This window comes from Monodelphis domestica, chromosome 2, assembly GCF_027887165.1.
Source record: "Monodelphis domestica isolate mMonDom1 chromosome 2, mMonDom1.pri, whole genome shotgun sequence".
Taxonomy (NCBI): domain Eukaryota; kingdom Metazoa; phylum Chordata; class Mammalia; order Didelphimorphia; family Didelphidae; genus Monodelphis; species Monodelphis domestica.
Window position 1 is genome coordinate 332,299,134 of NC_077228.1, and position 21,445 is coordinate 332,320,578.

The 21,445-nt window shown below is 33.3% G+C and overlaps 1 protein-coding gene across 4 annotated transcripts in view; it reads right to left on the reverse strand.

The window, feature by feature from the left end:
* Positions 1–21,445, reverse strand: part of PHIP (pleckstrin homology domain interacting protein) — a 187,256-nt gene that overhangs the window by 10,766 nt on the left and 155,045 nt on the right. For 3 of the 4 annotated variants that reach the window (XM_001365983.4, XM_007484241.3, XM_056818518.1), the window contains 9 exons: positions 20,915–21,070; positions 18,424–18,544; positions 16,615–16,740; positions 11,533–11,602; positions 9,356–9,406; positions 8,552–8,701; positions 3,296–3,448; positions 1,674–1,837; positions 920–1,182 (listed from right to left, as the gene is read on the reverse strand). In XM_001365983.4, coding sequence (XP_001366020.2) covers positions 920–1,182; positions 1,674–1,837; positions 3,296–3,448; positions 8,552–8,701; positions 9,356–9,406; positions 11,533–11,602; positions 16,615–16,740; positions 18,424–18,544; positions 20,915–21,070 — 1,254 coding nt within the window. Of the gene's footprint in view, positions 1–919; positions 1,183–1,487; positions 1,558–1,673; positions 1,838–3,295; positions 3,449–8,551; positions 8,702–9,355; positions 9,407–11,532; positions 11,603–16,614; positions 16,741–18,423; positions 18,545–20,914; positions 21,071–21,445 lie in introns of those variants that run through there. The other variant, XM_007484242.3, reaches the window with a different exon arrangement.

The window sequence follows — 21,445 nt, forward strand, 5'->3', positions numbered from 1 at the left end:
AAGGAAAGTCCAAGATTACTTTAAACTCCCAACTGATTATTATAGAGCCAAAGTCTAGGTTTGAAGATAAAATTTTGGGAGTCATCTATAAAGAAGGTTACTTGGTTGAGTGGTAAGGGCTAGGTAATGGGGGTCAAGTGACTTGCCCAGGGTCACACAGCTAGGAAGTGTCTAAGGCCAGATTTGAACCTAGGACGTCCTGTCTCTAGGCTTGGCTCTCAATTCACTAAGCCACCCAGCTGCCCTCAGAATCATTTTTACAAGAGGTTTGTCATGGTCATGGTCAAATGGTCCTGAGAAGTAAAGGAAAAGACAACTGATGAGATTTTTGATTCAATGAGAAGACAGTAGAGTAGATAGTTTACAAACCTTTCAAATGGTTTTGCACTTTTTTTTATCAAGTAAACATTCCAAAAATTTTACCCTAGAGCAAGTATTATAATATAGCTAATTTTACTCAAGTTCCATAAAATAGCTATTAAAAGATCCATCATCCCCTCCTACAATGAGCTGGACATATCTCTGCTATATGATTTTTAAAAGAAAGTCTCAAACATTAGTCTAAAAATATAATAGTCCAAGAAAAAGAATAGGTCCCTCTATTTTAGTTGATTTGAAACAAAACAATAAAGCAAAAGCAGAAAAGAAATACAAAGAATTATTTAGGTTTCACAAAGTACAGGCTAGTTGTGTTTTATGAATCCAAACAAAAAAACACACCATGGTTTAAAAAAGGTTGAAAACTCAAAACACAGAATCCTCTGAAGAAACTTGCTGAACTCTATGCAAATGTAGCATATTTCATTTTACAAAGTAGCTAAAGAAAGTATGGTAATTTAGACATAGGTCACAGGGTAAACATATTAAGTAAGGAAAATTAATACAAAAGTCTCAAATTTAGAAATTATGAATGATTTACTTGTTTTCCCGGTTATTGTTGAAACACTAGGTTTTGAAATTAAAGGCTTGCTTCCAGAAGAAGTAGATGGTTGCTCAGTGACAGTCAGGTCTGTAAGTCCTCTGTTGCTTCTAGTTCGCACCACAGAATTGGACTCAACAGTTTTTCCATTCATTTGAGCAGCATTGTGTCTTGGGGCTGTTGCTCTTGAAGGTGTAGAAAATGGGGAGGTAGAGATATCTGCTTTCAGAAGAGGTTTTAGCAATCTTTTTTTCCTTTCAGGGCTGTAATTTCAAAAAATGAAGCTTGTAACACACATGATCACTTGTAGTTACATGAGGATGAACATATACATATGCATACTCAACTTCTGTAATACTGTGAGATTCAAAATCATTTGTACTGTAATGAAATGTCAAACATGACAATTATAGTGAATTTTAAGTAGTAATGAACCTCAGATAAGTGAATCTTTAGGAAAGGATCACTGTAAATGCTATAGTTATATGAGAGGGAAAAGCATGATACCATCACTATCCTAAAAATGCTGGGTTTTTTCAGATATTTTTATTTGAATTTAAGCACTTACACTAGTATAGCGTTAGTTAAAGTTTAAAAATCTTCCACATCATAGGAACTTGCATGTCAAATATATCATTCTGCAATATAGGGAATAGTAAAGGAAGCATTAAAAAAAAAACACCAAGTTGAACCATACAGATATGTCAAACATATGGATCATTTCATGCTTTTAAAAACAGAAACAACTACGTACCTTGATGCAGTGCTACTGGAAACAGAGCTGCTTCTGTTTCTTTTCTTCCTCTTTTTTGTTATCGTATTTCGTTTGTGGAAACGAAGAGCAGATTTATAATCTGATAAAACTGAACTAATGTGTTCCTCAAAGAAAGCTGACAGACGCAAACTCATGCTATAAATCTATAAATAAAGGAATTGTGTCAATGTTTAAAAATTATTTATCAATAGTAAGTTTACTATTCAGTGAATTCATGATATAGAATTGAATACATATATTTTCAATAGCAAATTTTAAATTAAAAAAGTCAAACACTTATTTACTCAAAGATATTTCTGATTACATATGTATGCTTAGGAGAGTTATGCCTTAATTGGAAGGAAGGAAATAATCATTTATTAAACATCTGCTATGTGTCAGGCAGTATATAGTATGTTCAGTTATCTCATTTTATCTTTGCAACAATTCTAGGAGTTAGGCGCTATTATTATCTCTATTTTACAGATGCGGAAATTGAGATAGGTTAAATGACTTGTCTAGGGTCACACAGCTAGACAGTATCTGAGGTCAAATTTGATCTCAGGTTTTCCTGACTGCAGATTTAATGCTCTAACACAGTATAGCACATAGCTGCCTCCTAAATGTAAATTTTTTGTCAAGACTTTAATTTGGTGCAACATCTATAGCCTTGAAGTCTAATTCAGATATATTAATTAATATTAGGTAGAATAATGGATAGAGTGTCAGGCCTTAGACACACACCTTGGGCAAGTCACTTAACCCCAACTGTCTAGCCCTTGACACTGTTCTATCTTAGAAAGGATACTAAGACAGAGAAGGTAAAGGTTAAAAAAAATGATTATGTGCACTGCATATCATCCATAAGGGTCCCCAGAGTACCTTTTTCACTACTGACTTAACTAGCCATAGCTTTACCGAATACACAATGGACTGGATTACATATCCTGAGATCCTGAGATTTTCTAATTCATTTCCAAAGTTCCCCTTTTCTTTTGATTTAACAAAACCAGGAAAATATTTTAAAATTAACTTTTATAAATCACCCACACAAAATACAGTATTTTAAAAAAGACAATTTAGTTTTAGAAAAATATTTGCTCCATTTGCAAAATAGGATTCCTTCACTATTTCCAAAAATTTTTTTTTCTTCAGATAACTTTTCATTTTCTGACAGTACAAATTAATATGGCATGAGATTTTTGTATTCAATTTCATTTCATAGTTAATGAACAAATATCTAAGTTACGTTTGCAAATTGGAAAACAATTCAGGGGACAACTTAGTACATCCAAGATTAGAGAAGGGAGGTTCTGGATTCAAACCTGGCTTCAAATACTTCTGAACTATGTGACCCTGGTCAAGTCACTTAACCCCATTGCCTAGTCTTTTATCGCTTTTCTGCTTTGGAACCAATACACAGAAATGATTCTAAGACAGAAAATACAGGTCAAAAAAAATTTCATTGTTATTTTAAAATTTACATAGCTGGCTATAAACAGTTCTTTACATTTACAAATAAAGGTATAATAATAACAACAACAACAACAATAATAATAGATTTTATAAGATAGCAGCAGGAAAGTGAAATATTTGGGAAAGAAAATTAAATAATTCCATACCCTTGATCTCTTGCTTGGCGTGTAGGCTTTAGAATTGCTGAAAATAAGTCTTACATCTTTACACAATTCCATGGGTGACTCATAATTTCCAGCTTCCAAAGTTTCCCTAACTGTAGCAAAATCCATTGGAGTGTCAATTATGTCTCTGTAATCCTACAGGAAAGAAAAAAAGATTTAAAAGTTGTAAATCAATATTATTCAAAGTTAGATGGCCACATAAGTACTAAGAAAACCATAGAGACTAGACCTATTGGTGATCACAATATCCCCATTTCCCCAATATCCTGATTAATTTTTTTAATTAATATCAGCTTCTAAATCTCTCTCTATATTGTTAGCAATTAAAATTTAATCCAGTGCCCACAATTTCTGTGTATCATACATATTATATACTACCTACTGCAAAACTTTTAATATAAAACCTAACACACATGCAGACAGATACACCCATATAATATTCTTTTAACATTAAAAAAATCTCAAAGTTAAGAATAAGAGGGTATATGGTAAAGAATTTTTGGGATTCTAATGATGGTGGAGGTGAATTATTGGGAAATTATAGCAATGAACAGATCCAACCATTTTGGAGAACAATCTGAAATTATGTCCACAGTTAGGTCTGTATTCCAAGGTGATCAGAGAAAAAGGTAAAGATCATATGTTATAAAGTATTTAAAACAGCTCTTTCTGTAATGGCAAGGAACTAGAAATTAAAGGAATCCCCAGCAAAACAAGTTGTGGCATATGCTTCTGATGGAATACTACTGTGCTATAAGAAATGAGCAGGTTAATTAAAAAAAAAAACCAACATGAAATGGTCTATAGAAAATTATGAAAAACAAAATGAATAGAACCAAAAGAACATATACAGCTACAGAATTAATATATAAAGAATAACTTGTAAATGTCAATATCCAGAGGAAGAACTGGTAAATAGAAATATAAAAGATGTAGTTTCTATATAAATTTTGTCTTCAAGTGATGAGTTCTCTAGTGTGAGCAAGAGAAGGAGGTCCCTGGGAATTTTAATGTAATTCTCAAGCAAATTAATTTTTTAAAAAAGCAGCAGCAATCAAAATCAGAAGATCAAGTTTTGAAGGCACTTTGGTGTCAGAATATCCTTAACTACTACTCTAGAAAATTAAGCCAGACTCTATGGCTACTTTCATAAAATTCTAAAAACCATGGCAACAAAAAAAATTTTAACAGCAATTAAAGGCAAAGAGGAAGAGGGATATATAAGAGTAAGTCCAGCAAAGGCAGTCCATTTAGACCATAGATAAAGCCCTCTATAACTCATTCTTAAAATTGCCTTCAGAGGCAGTTTCCTACCAGAAAATAAAATCAGTCTCCTTTAAAGCTATGAAGAAAAAAAGCAGTCAGCTTAATCATTCCCATTATTTGTGAGACCTAGTTTAATGGGCTCTGAGGGTCATTTAGAAAATGGATTCTAAAAATCAAATCTATTTTTAAAGGATGACAATTTGCTGTCACTGAAAATTGTTTATCATAAACAATTTACAGTTATTTATGATAATTATATCATTAAAATTTTTTTCCCTTCTCACTTTCTAATGACTTCCTCATATCCCAGTTCATTTTAGCAAAACACAGGTCTTTTATAATACCTTAAAAAAAATATCAAGCTGAAGTTATAGAATAAGCAAATTCCTGAAGCATAAACCAGAAGGTAGCATCACTCATTTGGATATATATGATACGTTTAATACTAATTATTTTATGGTTACAACTGATGCATTCAGAAAGCCTTATTAAAACAAAAAGCAAAAGTCAAAAATACTTTGGCTAAGCTCCAAGGGTGAAGGCTGACAGAAAAGCCCAAACCCACAGATCAACATAATGAGAGGAGTAAGAGTGCAGGCAACTACAGGGGATGAAATTCAATCATTAAAAACCAAACTACAAAATTAGAAGCAAGCAACTTCAGAAGGCAGCAGGAAACTATAAAACAAAATCAAAAGAATGAAAAAAATTGAGGAAAATATGAAACACCTCATTCACAAAACAGAAGATTTGGAAAATCATTCCAGGAGAGACAACTTAAGAATCATTGGTCTACCAGAAGAAATAAGCCTGGACATAATACTACAGGAAATTATCCAAGAAAACTGCCTTGATATTCAAGAATAAGAGGGTAAAATGGAGATTGAAAGAATCCACAAATCGCCTCCTGTATTTAATCCCCAACTGACAACACCCAGGAATGTCATAGCCAAATTCAAGGACTATCAGACCAAGGAAAAAATATAAGCTGCTAAGAAGTCATTCAGATACCATGGAACTAGTGAGAATAACACAGGATCTTGTTGCACCTACACTGAAGGACCGAAAGGCATGCAATATGATATTCCAGAAAGCAAGGAAACTAGGTCTACAACCAAGAATCAACTACCCAGCAAAACTGACTATATTCTTACAGGGGAAAGTATTATCATTTAACAAAATAGAAGAATCCCAAGCATTTGTAAAGAAAAGATCAGACCTGAACAGAAAATTTGATACCCAAACACAGAACCCAAGAGAATCATCAAAAGTTAATTAAGAAAGGGGAAAAAAAAGAAAAACAAAACAAAAAACTTCTTTTTAAGGCAACCAATAAGTTAAAATGATATGTATCCTATAAGAAAAGAGGACATTTGTAACTCTTAAAAAACAAAACACTTGGGGTCAGCTGGGTAGCTCAGTGGATTGAGAGCCATTTCTAGAGATGGGAGGTCCTAGGTTCAAATCTGGCCTCAGACACTTCCCAGCTGTGTGACGCTGGGCAAGTCACTTGACCCCCATTGCCTAGCCCTTACCACTCTTCTGCCTTGGAGCCAATACACAGTATTGACTCCAAGACGGAAGGTAAGGATTAAAAACAAAAAACAAAACAAAACAAAAAACCACACTTGTGATAGAAGGAAATAGTGAAAGAAGAAAGGGCAGGACTAGGAGTAGAAATCAAACTGCTGAGAAATACACAGCTGGTAATCATAACTCTGAATGTGAATGGAATGAACTGACCCATAAAAAAGCAAGGGAATAGCAGAGTGGATTAGAAACCAAAATCCTACCATATACGGTCTACAAGAAACACACATGAGGGAGGTAGACACGCATAGGGTAAAAGTAAGAGGATGGAGCCAAATCTATTGGGCATCAACTGATAAAAAGAAGGCAGGAGTCACAATCATGATATCTGACAAAGCCAAAGTAAAAATAGATCTAGTCAAAAGAGATAAGGAAGGTAATTACATCCTGATAAAAGGCAGTATAGACAATGAGGAAAAAACAGTACTCAACATGTATGCACCAAATGGCATAGCATCCAAATTTCTAAAGGAGAAACTACTGGAGCTCAAGGATAAAATAGAAAGAAAAACTATACTAGTGGGAGACCTGAACCTTCCTCTATCAGAACTAGATAACTTAAACCAAAAAATTAATAAGAGGTAAGAGAAGTGAATGAAATCTTAGAAAAAATAGTAGATATGTGGAGAAAAATAAATAGGGACACAAAGGAATACACCTTTTCAGCAACACACGGTACATTCACAAAGACTGACCATGCACTAGGGCATAAAAACATTGCAAACAAGTCCAGAAGAGCAGAAATAAATGTACCTTTTCAGACCACAATGCAATGAAAATAATAATTAGTAAGGGAACATGGAGAGGCAAATCAAAAATTGCAAATTAAATAATTTGATTTTCCAAGAACAAATCATAGAAACAAATTGATAATTTCATTGAAGGAAATGACAATGATGAGACATCCAATCAATATCTATGGGATGCAGCCAAAGCAGTACTCAGGAGGAAATTTATATTCTTGAATTCACATATTAACAAATTAGGGAGACAGAGGTCAATGAATTGGGCATGCAAATTAAAAATCTAGAAAGTGAACAAATTAAAAATCCTCAGATGAAGATTAAATTGGATATCCTAAAAATCAAAGGAGAAATTAATAAAATTGAAAGTCAAAGAACTATTGATTTAATAAATAAGACTAGAAGCTGGTACTTTGAAAAATCAAGTGAACGTAGATACTAAAGGAGTGAAATAAACTGCCTGGATCAAGGTATGTTAGAGAAGATGTGAAAGGTGGGTTTCTTTAACTGTTTCACAACATATTCCATGTGTATTGTAAACCTTAAAATTTCTTAGACTTGTGAATGTTGGAAATTTCACTATTGGAAGGTTTCATGCTTGGAGGGAATTTCCTACTGATAGTGTGAACTCTTATTGGAATGTGAACCCCACTGGCATGGGAGGTTCCTCCTCCTCCCTTCTTAAGATTACTTTAGGACAGAAACCTTTTGCTAAACAATGGAAAGGGCTTTGACCTATGCTTAAGCATAGAACAGGAAGTTCTTTGAGTCATGATTGATTTTAGAATTGATACAATAGAGATACTTGGAATGACAGAACCAGGTCTTGGAACTTCCAATCTCCACCCTGCTCAGGGTAACAGGATTTAGGAAGGGCTGCAGCAAAGGATCAAGATTTAATTATTTGAGAATATGACCTTCAACATACATGTGCAAAGCCACAGACCTCTGGGCGGTCCTGGGTTAAGCTAGAGCCACCATTGGCACAGGGAAGACATGGACAGTGATTGGTAGATGTGAGAACTGAGGGGAGGGAACTTGGATGGTTTCCTTAAAGATAGCAGGGTCTGAGGACTGAGAAGGTTGGAGAGTTTTTGCTCTGAGAAGCTTGCTCTGAAGGAAGCTGGAGGTGGAGGCCCCTGAGACTGTTTCTCCATTTTGGTCACGTGAGTGTTAGGGACTGATCTCTTTTCTTTGCCTCAGCTATCTAAGGGCTTGGGCCTTTTGGCCCAGCCTAAACAGAAGGGGTATTTAAGCCCTATTCCCTTCTCTCTCTCTCTCTCTCTAATACTTTTCTTCCTCCTGTTTGTAATTAAACTCCATAAAAGGTTGACTGCTGACTTGAGTTTTCATTAAGGAATTACATAGCTGAATTCCTTGGCGACCTTAAATTAATATATATCAGTCTTTTAAAGTGATTTCCTTGTCACAGTATCTAAATTGACAATGATTTAAATGTTTTACTAGACACTAAATGTCCTTTCATTAATGAAAGTTTAAATTCCATATTAAATAAGCCAAAATATTACTTCTAAAGTGCCTTAAGAAACAAATTATATCTTCATAAAAACATGGTATAACTACAGTTGTCAAACATGACCTCTTATTCAACAGACACTTATACTTAAAAAATACTCACTGGATATTCAAGGAGATCCACTGGCTGGCGGAATGGTTCAGAATCTTCACACTGAAATATGAGATTTAGTAATTCTTGGCATTGATTCCTCCAGGCATGAGTATCATAAGACTGAGCTCTATTGCGTAAACGTCTTCTGGGCTGGTGGTCCTAGATACAAAAACAAATACAGTCATCCAGTGAAATTTTCATAAAGTTTTAAAAACTAGTCTAGAATGATAATACTTAAATGATACATCCCCCCCTTGATTTCTGGTCTACCTATTGGTCATTTTCTCCACATTGGCCCCTAAAATTCAACATATCTAAACTAGAACCAGAAATTTAAAAACAAAACAAAAAACTGTTTTGATAAATGTATCCATTTTTCTTATAACTTTATGTATTTTTAAAAATACATTTAAATATATTAATCTATGAAGGGACTTAGACTGCCAAAGTGGTCCAGGATACAAAAAAAGTTAACTATTCTAAGGCTACCTTTCACCTACTTGATGTAACTTTCGTGTACTTCTCCCCAATCCAGAAAGGGAATTCTGTTAAAGCAAGAGTTGTTTTGCTTTTCTTTTTGTACCCAGAGCTTAGTGCATAGTAAGGCTTTAAATAATGTTTGTCAAATGATTTTTACTCTTACTCTTGATAAAATATATTTTATAATGCCAATTTGACCTTATGGCAAAAAAATATCTATATCTATATAGATATACCTACACACACACACACACACACACATTTTTCAAAGATTCATTAAAACTGTTGTTGCATTTTTATGTGAGTGAGAGCAAACAATAAAATATAAATTACCTTTCTTTTACGGGTGGAAGTTCCTGGCACATCAGCATCTTTCTCTTCTTCCTTTGAAGCAAGAATTTATGAGTTTCATAAAACACTGAGAGATGATGTTTCACATCTTACTCTGCACATAATATTTAACTATGTAGTCTTTCTTTCTGTCTTTCATAAGGCTTTGAAAATACCTGCTGGAGCATCTGAAAACTGTGAAGCCATGCTAACTGGGTCCACTACAAAATTTATGCCACATAATATCGACTAGGCTCTCACAGTAGCAACACAAGCTTTTTCTACTTCTTTAATTCAATTGATATTCCACTTAGCACAGCAGTTATTCCATGCCTTTTCATTCCTCCTTAGGTCTCCTGAAGCTCTCCTTTTGTTTCATTTCTCTAAACTGGGGACCCTATCTCAGACCAAAAAAAAATTCAGTATCTTCAACAAGAGAACCCTTTTGTCACTCCTTTTCATCTTATATCACCCTAAGCATTTCCTTTTCTCTTATTCTTTCACTGTTGTTTCATATGAAGAGAGAGATCCTTTTTGCCAAGGCAAACCCCTCCACATGCACTCTTAATCTATTCATTCCTTACTGCCTACAAACATCCTCAAGTATCCCCTATTCTTAATCCTCACTTGATCCTAACTTGTGGTTCAATTCCTTGAGAAAGCTATCTGTACTAGATCACACACACACACACAGAGTACTTAAAAAGCTATATATACACTTTCCCTCCTAACTCACTTTTAAACCTGAAACTGCTCTCCACAAAGTTACTAATGAGCTTTAAATTACCAAATTTATCAGTCACCATTCTGCTTGACTGTAGGTTTTCCTGACACTGCATTTTCCTGGTTCACTTTTAATCCCTCTGTGACTGCTAATTCTCTCCTTTTGGGTTTTTTGTCAGGTGTCTCAGATGTTTCCTACAGCTCTCTCCTTGGCCCTCTTCTCTTTCTCCCCTATATTGCTGTGCTTGATGATCTTATACACCATCATGGACTGAACAGTCATATCTATGCAAATGATTCCCAGATCTATATGTCCTGGAACCTTCTCTTTTCAGTTCAACTTTAAAGTCATTCAACTTTACTCAGACATTCTGAATTTAGATGTTCTATAATCATCCAAAACTCAACATGTTCAAATCAGATTTCATTCATCTCCTCTCCTCTTCTCAGTGTTCTTATTACTATTCAGGGAACTACCATCCTTCTTAGTTATCTAGGTTCAGAACCTCAGTTTCATTTTCAACTCTATTTGTTCAGCCTATGTCTCTAATCTGCTATCAAGCCTTCTCTTTATTTTGACAATATCTCTTGTATGTCTTCTCCCCATGTCCACACCACCAATCATTCTCACATAGGTGCTCTTTCCTGGACTCTCAATAAATTTTTAGTTGGTCTCCTTGCCTCTAGTCTCCTCCAACTTCAATCCATCCTCCATCTAACTACCAAAGTGATTTTCGTAAATTGCTGGCCTAAGTTTGCCACCCTAACTCTAACGCCAGTGATTCTTATCTCTAGGATCAAATATAAAATACTGGTGGATTAGAAAAGTTCTTAAATTTTTCCTCCTCCTAATTTTTCAGCATTCTTACATTTGATTCCCTTTCTTGCACTCTACACCACCGGCACTGGTCCAGTTGCTATTTCTTACATACCTCTTCATCATCTGACACCAATCCCCCCTTCTACCTCCCTGCCTGGAATGTTCTCCCCACTGCCTTCTTTGAAGACAACTCAAATAATACCTTTTGCAAGAAATTTCTGGTCTCCCTCAATGCTAGTACCTACCCCTTGAGATTACCTTCCAACTATGCTGTTCATATTGTTTATTATATTGTTTACGTACCCATCTATAGGCATATTGTCTCCCATACTAGAATGGTCACATTTTTGTCCTTTTTATATCTCTAGCACTTAACACATTGCCTGGCACAATACATGAAGTTAATAATTGCTTATCACTACATCACTATATCACATTTCTGTTAATTACTAAAATTGTACATTTATTAAAATTATTACATAACCCAATTAAATTTTTCTTTTAAAAAATGGAATATTCTAGACCAAAACATCTTTTAATTAACATTTTTACTACAAATTATAAATAGCTCACTAAAATATGTGGGACTATTCTGATCCTTTGACTAAACTAGAATAACAACAAAATATTAAATTACCTCTGAATCAGACAGGACTTTCTTCTTCATTGTATTGTAGAGTGGAATTATGTTATAGCAAGTCTGATCTCTATATAATAAGAAATGTTAGTATGCAGGTATGTAATATCAAGACTTTTTAAAAAAAGAAAATATAAACTGAATGCTAAGAGCTAAAATAATTTTCTATTAAGATATTTCCTACATTACTTGAATAAGGACACCAAAACTTTGGGAGATTACAAATCCTAGAAATTATTGCCAAAAAGTATAGACATTTAAATATACAAAGAATTCCTTTAACTGGAAATTCAAGGTCCTCCACAATTTCAACCAATCTATCCTTCCAAATTTATTACTTACTCAAATCCTTTCTACACCAATTAAGACTTATATTCCCCTGAATATACCATAAACATTAGAATCTGAGTCTTTGGCTCTTGTCATTCTTTTTTCCAAGAATGCTCCCCTTCACTTAGCAACTTGCACAATTCTTTGGCTTCTTTAATAATGAACTTTCATTTCCATTTCATTTTAGGCATTAACTAACATAGCCAAACCTTGTACTTATTTTTCCTATTGCTCCCACCATTTTCTATCAGGCATACTATCATTTATCTACTTTTACTATGGATCAAATGGCCAGTCAAATAACATGAACACAATAATATGCCTGCTGTGCACTTTTACTGATGTCAAAAATATGATAATATCCATTGTTTTATTTCTACTTCTGATTGCTAATCACTACTAGAGGCATACATGGTATAGTAGAGTGTGCTGACCTAGAGTCACAAAGATCTGAGTTCAAATCCAATACCAGATATTTTATTACCTGTATGACCCTGGGTACAAGAATAGCCAGTGTTTGCATCAGTTTCCTCATTTGTAAAATGGGTATAACAAGTGCACCTATTTCTTGGAGTTGTTATGAGGTCCAATGAGATAATAATTTTAAAGCACAGTGCCTGGCACAAAGAAAGTACTACATAAATCTAAGCTATTATTTATTATTATTAAAAAATTCAAGAAGCCACCTAGATTATATTACAAATTTATGCTATATTGAAATCACTGAATAGCCAATAATTCTTTAACATTCATTTTTTTGATAGCTACAAATCTTTCCCACTATCATCATGGCCCTTTCCATATACTCACCTTCTCAGTCAAAAAATAGGTCTCAAAATTGAGAAGACTGATGTTATCTGACATGAAATCTCCTTTGTCATTCCATTTTATTTATTTTTTTGTTTTGCTTGGCAACTTCATCCCTTCCAGTAATTTAATCTAACAACCTCATGGAGATAGTAGTAGCCATCACACATGCTTATAACTTCTTTCTACCTAGCTGCCTGAAGAATTATCTTGATTACATTTAAGATAAAATTCATTTTCTTCTGATAATCCATTTTCCACTGACTTTGAACTTTCTATTAATGGAATCATCATTTGCATAGCCAATCAGATTTAAAATTTTGGAGTCCTCCTTGACTTTACTCTCCATCATATCACTCAACATCTAGTCACAGAGTTCTTTTAATTCTATTTCTGACATGTATCTCTTTCTAGTACTACTGACACTATCAAATAAAATCATGCCCTAAAGAACTGAACCTGATAGATGCCTTACTGTACACCTGACCAGAGAGGTTCTTCCTCCTATAAATATAAATCTACTCTATAAGGAACTGTCAATAATAACTTCCCCAAATTTCTGAACATAGCATTCCCTTGCTAAAAAATCGTAATTGTTCTTACCTAGTAAATATTAATTCTTCATTTGGAAATTGTTACCCTGGTCTTCTAGTTTCATATTTCACTAACCATCTATACATACCCTAAATTCAAGCAAAATTGAACATATCACTCTACTGTGCTCTCTCCAGTTTTGCTCTTGATAGTATCTCAAATTACAATGCCTTTCCCCTCTCATAATCCTACCCTCTGGACAAGTTAGCTTAAATGTTTCCATTTCCATGGAATGTTCCTTAATACCTTCAGCTAAAAGTAACTGATCTTATTTTCAAGGCCTTGGAGTACATGTTTATAAACAGATATTTCTTTGTTAGATTTTGAGCTCTTATGATAATTAATACTAATTTTTTATCTTCTAAGGACTAATCTTTCTCTTTCAAGGCATTCAGCACAGGGCCTAGGTTCAGTAACTATTTATTAGATATTCTATTTGCTCAATAAATTTTAAAAAATGAAAATTTTGTAAATCAAGAAAATATCTGAAATCCAACTGCCTAAAAACCAACTGTCCATTCTAAATGGTCTTTTCACTGAAGTTGATTGAGAAGGAACCCCAGGACACCATCTGGTCCAATTTGTACTTGAACAAGAAATACAGAAAATGTGACAAGTGTAGAAAGAGAATACCTGGAATAGGATGGAATTGATGAGTGAGGATGGGAGTGGGGTGGTAAAGGATTAAAAAAGAGGGCAGTATGGAGTTTAAACAACTACAAAGTTAAAACTAGGGAGTGAAAAAAGATGTTAGAACACATGTGAGAAAGCAATATGCAGTACATAATGAAATCATTATAATGGATTTGTGTGCCTTACACAATGCAGGCAGAATATACAAGAAGGAATAATGGCTTTGAAGTTAAAGGACCTGGCTTCAAATTCAGACAATGACTCTTACTAGCTGCATGGCCTTTGAAAGATCACTTTAACATCTGGTACCTTACTTTTCTTCAACTGCAAAATGATGGGGTTAGAGGGTTTGTAGTACTTCCAGGTACTGATCTATGTTCCTAAAAAGTTATCATAAGATGGTATTAATTTTAATGAAATACAAAAATGCTTAGAAGAGATTAGTGCAAAAATTATATTTAGCAGAAAATTGCAGATGTATAATTTTATATTTCAGCTGACTTGAATTATATTATTAAATCAAACATGGGAATCCATCTATCCTCAATTTTTATTTTGTAACAACTCTCTATGGAGAACATGTTTTTCTATTACGTTTCAATTGATATTACTGAACAAAACACTGTAAAATATAGATCTCTATTCTTTTATTTCTTTGAGAAATCTTACATAATTCTAAGATATGGAAACTGTTAGAGATTCTTTTAAGGCACCACTTTGCTCCAATGAGATGAATGCATTTTTGTAATTCAACACGAACCCAAGAGGGATCTTGAATTTCTCATATTTTTTTAGTCCAATATGAGATGGTTAAGGCAAGGTGAACAGCAGCATCAATTTTGAATTGCCTATTTCTTTCTAATATATTTATAAAGGATGTCCTTGGTGCACATGTATTTTATAACTAATTCTTCTGAAAAAGACCTGGAGTTTTAGTGTGAACTCAATGAGTAAATAAGAGTGAAAAGAAAGCAAAAGCAAATATACAAACGTCCTCACCCCCCATCCCTGCCAGCGAATCCCCTAATTCAACCATTTTATTGAGAGGCAAAGTGTCTAGGACAATGCAGCTGACAATTCTATTATACCCTATTCTAATCACACCTTGCATTTGGAGTATGGTCAGTAGGTCTAGTAATTACATTTTTGAGGGGTATTGAGAAAACTTGGAACATTTCAGGGTAGTAAAATGAGGCTGATGAAGGGTCTCAAGACGAGAGCATCATGATGAATGGAAAACCTAAGAAAAGTTTAGCCAGGGAAAAAAGAAATCTAAAGAGGTAAATTATAGTGGCCTTCAAACATCTGAAAGACTGTCACATGAAAAAGGGATCAGACAGACTGGGTATAAGTACTCTGGAAACTTTTCCTACCAATTATAGTTTTCCCAGATTGACATTGGCTTTCTTATGAAGTTGTAATCCCTTCTCAGTTAAGAATAAGTGACTCATTCAGTTATAGATTGGACAATTGGCCCCTGTGGTACAGAACCTGTGAGATATTCTCTGTATGGTTTAAATACAAACTCCCTTGCTTAGTTTTTAAAGCCCCACAAAACCTAGCCTATGTGTATCTTAACAGTTTCACTGGATATTACTTACCACCTCTCTCCCACTCCCTGCCTTCTACCCCACTCCTCACTCTGTGTTCTAGACAAATTCATCCTTTGTGCTTCTCAAACAGGATGCTATTTCTTACTGTTTTTGCCTTGGCCACCCTACAAACCTCAAATGTTCTCCTTTATTTTGAATGCATAAAAGTCCCTGTCCTTCCTTTGAGAAGCAGCTCAAGCACCATTTTCTGCACAAAATTGCTCCTGTTTCTTCTGCTACTGCCCCCCCTCCAATTAGCTTATAATTAACTGCTTTGTATATATTAATTTTATATTTGTGCTGTATATTTCACAGGTAGTTCTTGTTGCCTCAAGTACAATGTAAATTCCTTAAAATGGACTATTTCATTCTGTTTACTTGTTTCCTCAGCACCTAGCAATATACACATAATGGACACTTAATATCTATAAAGAAGACAATGGGGAAATGACATAAAAATGGTGGGGTTCTAATAAGGTTGCCAAAACTAATTTCCAACTGTTAATGGGAATGGGAAAGGAAGAAAATAGAGTCTATGACATACTTAATTTAGTCATCTAGAAGGCTAATAATCATCTGGTAGACTAGGTCTGCACTTATGTTTATTAACCAAACACATACTCTACCTTACCATGTGTACTAATAAAAATATTAATGGCATTAGTAATACTTATAATTAAAATTACATAATAACCATAAATTTATTTTTCTCATAAGAAGATATTGACAGATGATCTTTAAGGTCTTCTCCAAGTCTAAACATATGATTCTGTGTGCTCCTTACCTTGAGTTACATAATAACAGTATTTATATTAATAACTGCTCTATTTTATGACAGTTATTGATACAATACTTAGAATTAACCAATCAAAAAAGCAATCACCAGGGGCAGCTGTGTAGCTCAGTGGATTGAGAGCTAGACCTAGATATGGGAAGTCCTAGGTTCAAATTTGGCCTCAGACACTTCCCAGCTGTGTGACGCTGGGCAAGTCACTTGACCTCCATTGCCTAGCCCTTACTACTTACTCTTCTGCCTTGGAACCAATATACAGTAGTGCTTCCAAGATGGAAGGTAAGCGTTTTTAAGAAAAAGAAAAAAAAGGCAATAACTCTTTCATGAACTCACTTTATAAAATGTAGAAGAAGATCAGTGACAAATTTGGCAGATTTCACAATAGGGCTTCCAGGCTCATTAAAGGTACGTGTATTATGTTCTATATAGCGAACTTCCCACATCAGTGATGAAACTCGCCTTTGGAGGAAAAAAACAAGAAATAACTAGTTTAATTTTAAAATGTTTATAGGCATTAAAATTAGATCTTATTATTTACTTCATCTTAAAACTATAAATCTAATAACCATTTCATACCCTACTATTTTGATTTAATTTTACTATTTTGATACTTGGATGGAACTATTAAATAGTTGAACAGTGATATATATGATCTATAGGAACTGAATGAAGTGAACCATGGATTTACTTTGAAACCCAATTGAAAAAAAATTATGCTCTCTACACAGGATAATACTAAAACAAATGCTGATGGAGAGTTATTTCCCACTGCCTCAAATTCTATGACTAAAATGCAATTCTATATAAAGTCTCCAGAGATTTGTTCCGGAAATATTCCTTAAAACATGTCCAGTGGATCAAATAAAACATAAATCTTTAGAAACCAAACATCAAGAAAGTTTCTTCCCATTTATCCCCAAAGAAAAACTTCTAAAAAACATAATCACATAGAATAGCACCACACCAGAATCAAACAAAAAAATGTTTGAATGGCAAAGTGATTAAGGAAGAAAAAGGCAACTAATGCATTTTATTATTTATCAGAACTTAGGGCCAAATATAGGTGCCTAAACCCAACAAGAGTATATAAAATAACAGGACCATCTAATGAGTTCAATGAGGTGACCTCAAGAATAGGCTAGAAGAAAGGGAAAGAACTACTTTAAAAACAAATATTAAATGTTATTTTTACATGTAATTGGGAGGGGAATTATATTAATGAAATATAAAAAGCAAAGGATTCCAAGGGCCACTGAGGATAGAGGCAATGAATTCTAATATCATAAATAATCTAAAGATATTACTCCACTTATAGCACAGCACTACAATAAGTAATTTTTGAAACTCAGAATACAACTTCTAACAGAAACAGTGTTATAAATAGCAGCTGGGTTTCCAGGCTTGTAAACGAAAATGTTTTAAACGTTTAAGGGAAAATTCTTTTTAAGCACCTCATATTGGAAGTGAGAGGCTTGCAATTGATGGTATGTAAAGAGATGTGCAAACAGCTCCTTGTATTCTCTTTTAAAAAATAAAGGAATATGTTATACATTTTTATCAAAAGTCAATTGAGAAAAAAAAACCCAAGGAAAAAAATTATAAGAATAAAAAATTAAAATAATGTCAAACTATAAAACCAAAGGGTTTTAAGATGAAAATGTGTTTTCCTTATATTAAAAACATTTTTTCTGATCAGAATATATACACATATATATTTATAGAACACATATATAGTTATAGAGAAATAACTATTATAGGCAATATATTTTTAAAGAAATACACAAGCCAAAGCAGAATGTTAGTCAAAATCATGAATATTTGAAACTATCAGAGAAATACTTTTTCATCGATATTCAAAATTGAATGACTAAAGCAAACTTATTTTTTAAATGATGCTTTAAAAATCAACTAAAAAACTTTTCATGTGAAACTGTTCCATCTCTCCCCCTCAGAAAAACCCTCTACTGAGCTTTCTATTATACAATAAAAATAATTAAGAAAAGTGAGCATCAAATCATATTAGGAAATAGAGAACAGTACTCAAGAATTTTCCAAGAACAGGCTCAATTAAAAAGACATTTAGTAATAATCCTGCCCCCTGTACTACGCCTTCTCCAGTAATTACTATATAACAGTTCTAACCTGTAAAATCTGCTTTCCAATCTTTGTTTAATTGTACTGAGATCAGTAGGATATGCCACTACAGTACAATACATGGGATATGCTTGTAGGTCCACAGGGGCCACAAATGCAGAAGCAATATCTAAATCAAAGAAGGAAAAAAATATTTATATATTATATTAAAAAAACAGCAACACTTTTAAACTAAGATCTTATGAGTTTTCAAAACCATCTTAGCTCTAATCTTACTATGTACTAGTTATAAAAATTACACAGCTAAATTTATGTAAAGAGTTTTTATTATTATAGCATTCACATTTTGAGATTAATTCTAAGGGCTATGTTATTTGATTAATTATGATTAAAAGAATATAAAATTAAAGACTTCCTTTTTGGGGTGATGGTAGAGGCAGGGTTCAGATCAATAAATTCACCACTGTGGATAGCCAACAGTATGGAAACTCCTCCCACTAACGTAGTTGGTTCAACAATTCATCTGCAACTCATAGACCCAAAATTCTTATGGCACTGAGATGCTGAGTGACTTGTTCATGATCAGAGAGGAAATGTAACTAAGGCAATACTTGAATTCAAGGCTTTTTCCACTAAGTCATGGTGTCAGAGAATTTCTACATTATAAATATTCATTGTCAAACATTACAATATCACTACATAGCAACTACCAACTATGTACTTTCAACAATTTACATTTCTTTGCCAAATAAATTTCTATAATGAAATTCTAACCTTTTTTTTAATTACCACATCCTATAATGTCACTTTGTTCTTATATTCCATAATTTACAGCAATATAACATCATTGGAACAATAATTTTTTTTTAAGGGGAAGTTTGAAGTCATTAAAAGCACTGTTAAATTATATCATTCTTCTACCTGTGGCACGAAAAACTATAGACTACAAATAATTGATTTTATAGGTTACTCAAAGGGAGATGGAAAGACATATAGTAGATGCAAATAGGCTGGAGCTTTTATCAACCAAGAAATACTCGCATGAGGCTGTATAAAAGATATTACAGAAGTGTATAAGTGAAAAAGGTGGTTGGGAAGAGATCCTATATCAGGCAAAGTTTTAACAATGGCTTTATGCGTTTCATTGATACTCCATACAGTCTTGATGTAATTACCAACAAAAAAATCTGCAAAGTTACATAAGGAAAGTCTACTATAAGAGATGCTGTACAGAGGAAAATACAAAAGAAGTACCACAACTTTCTTTAGAATCTGTCACTGATAATAAATGAAAATGAGTCATCTGACAATAATGAAAAAATTTCATAACACAAAGGCAAATTTGCGATTATTACAGGCACGTAAGAGCTAGAAGAGACCTTCAAGATCAGTTTAACTTCATCATTTGATTTTTATTGCCAATGAATTAGATGCCTTAAAAAAATACACAAAATTCCCAAATCCTTGAATATTTCCCCCATAATAATAAAAATATAATATTTTAATAGCAGAACTAAAGAAAAAAACCACAAATAATAATGCATGCAACATTTCACACCTAGTCTACCTCTATAAAGAAGAGGAAAGGTATCTTTCAGGACCAAGACCGCTAACAATAATTTGAGTTGGTCATTTTTCTTGTTATACAAAAAAAACTAATCAGTTCTTAACCTCACAGGGCAAGGTTGAAATAAATATATTAAGTGTAAATAGGTTGCAACATATTGTACAGAAAAACTTCTGGCAAATATTAAAAGAGCAAACTCAAACCACTCCAGGTTTTGTGTAAGGAAGATGTTTTTTGGTAAAACTATACTTATCACCAGCTAATTGTGAACCAATTCTATTATATTAGGTTGTGTCTTTTTAATTTAGTTCTAGATTTCCACTTGGTTTTGTATACATCATCAAAAAACCATTTTGAAAATTTTACATACTTGTTTAGAAAAAAGATAAGTTTTTGTTTATAAAATGAAAACATTTTACTTCAGGAAAAGCAAATCCCAACTATTTTCCTTAATTATGTTGTCAATTCAAAATAATTAATTTTTTCCCCTTTAACAAATATACAAAGGAGACTGCTAACAGGCCTGAAAAATCACATCACATATAGATTTGGTTAGGCAGTTGTAAGTAATTAGCTTAGGAAAAATTAGCCCGGGCAATTAGGGACACTTGATCAGTATTCTTAACCAAAGGAAAGTCTTTTATACATAAAAACATTACAACTTTATCTGAGTAGTTTGAATGGGTTTTAATGGGCAGAACTAATATTACTGAGTGGAAATTTTAGGAAAGCAGATAAATAGAATGAAGATCTTTCCTAAAAATTAAAATTGCTGAATGAAGAAATGAGTTACCTCATCAGGTAGGGAGTTGTATGTCACCATAGGTGTTAAAACAGACATTGAATAGCTATTTGCAGGAGGCATATCTGAAATAATCCTTCTGAAAACTGTAAGACTATATAAAATTTTCAGTTTTATTCCTGCTTATGTTTACTAATCATGGATCAAGTTTTCTTTTTTTTGAATCTTACCTAGTGTCATGAGCTGGTTTATTCCTGTGATGATTCTTTCACATTCCTCATCCCTAGGATTAGAACCCCATTCTCCATCCAATGGTTTATAGATCAATGTCCTACATTCAACATCAGTTAAAGGAACACTTGTTCCTAGCTCTTCAGGAAATACAGCTGAAATTCATCAAAAAGAAAATTGCTAATAATTCAGGAAAACCATCTTAAAAAAATGAAAATGGATAGAAATTCCTTAACTAAACACATCATATTCAATTTTTTGAAAAGAACTTATAATTTTATAAGTGATAACTTCATTAATGCAGAATATATTTCATACTTTAAAATGTCTATAACTGAAAATGCCAATAGTTAAATGCAGGAGTGTATTTTAAGAAAAATGATAAGGTTTTAGGAATATCACATTAAATTATTGTCAGTTTCACATTATTTCCTAAATGAATTAAATTCCTCCTTCAAAGGAGGTTGGGGGAATTGGGTAATAATTCAACTTGTTATATATGAAGGCTGAGGAAAAATTTGCATATAGAA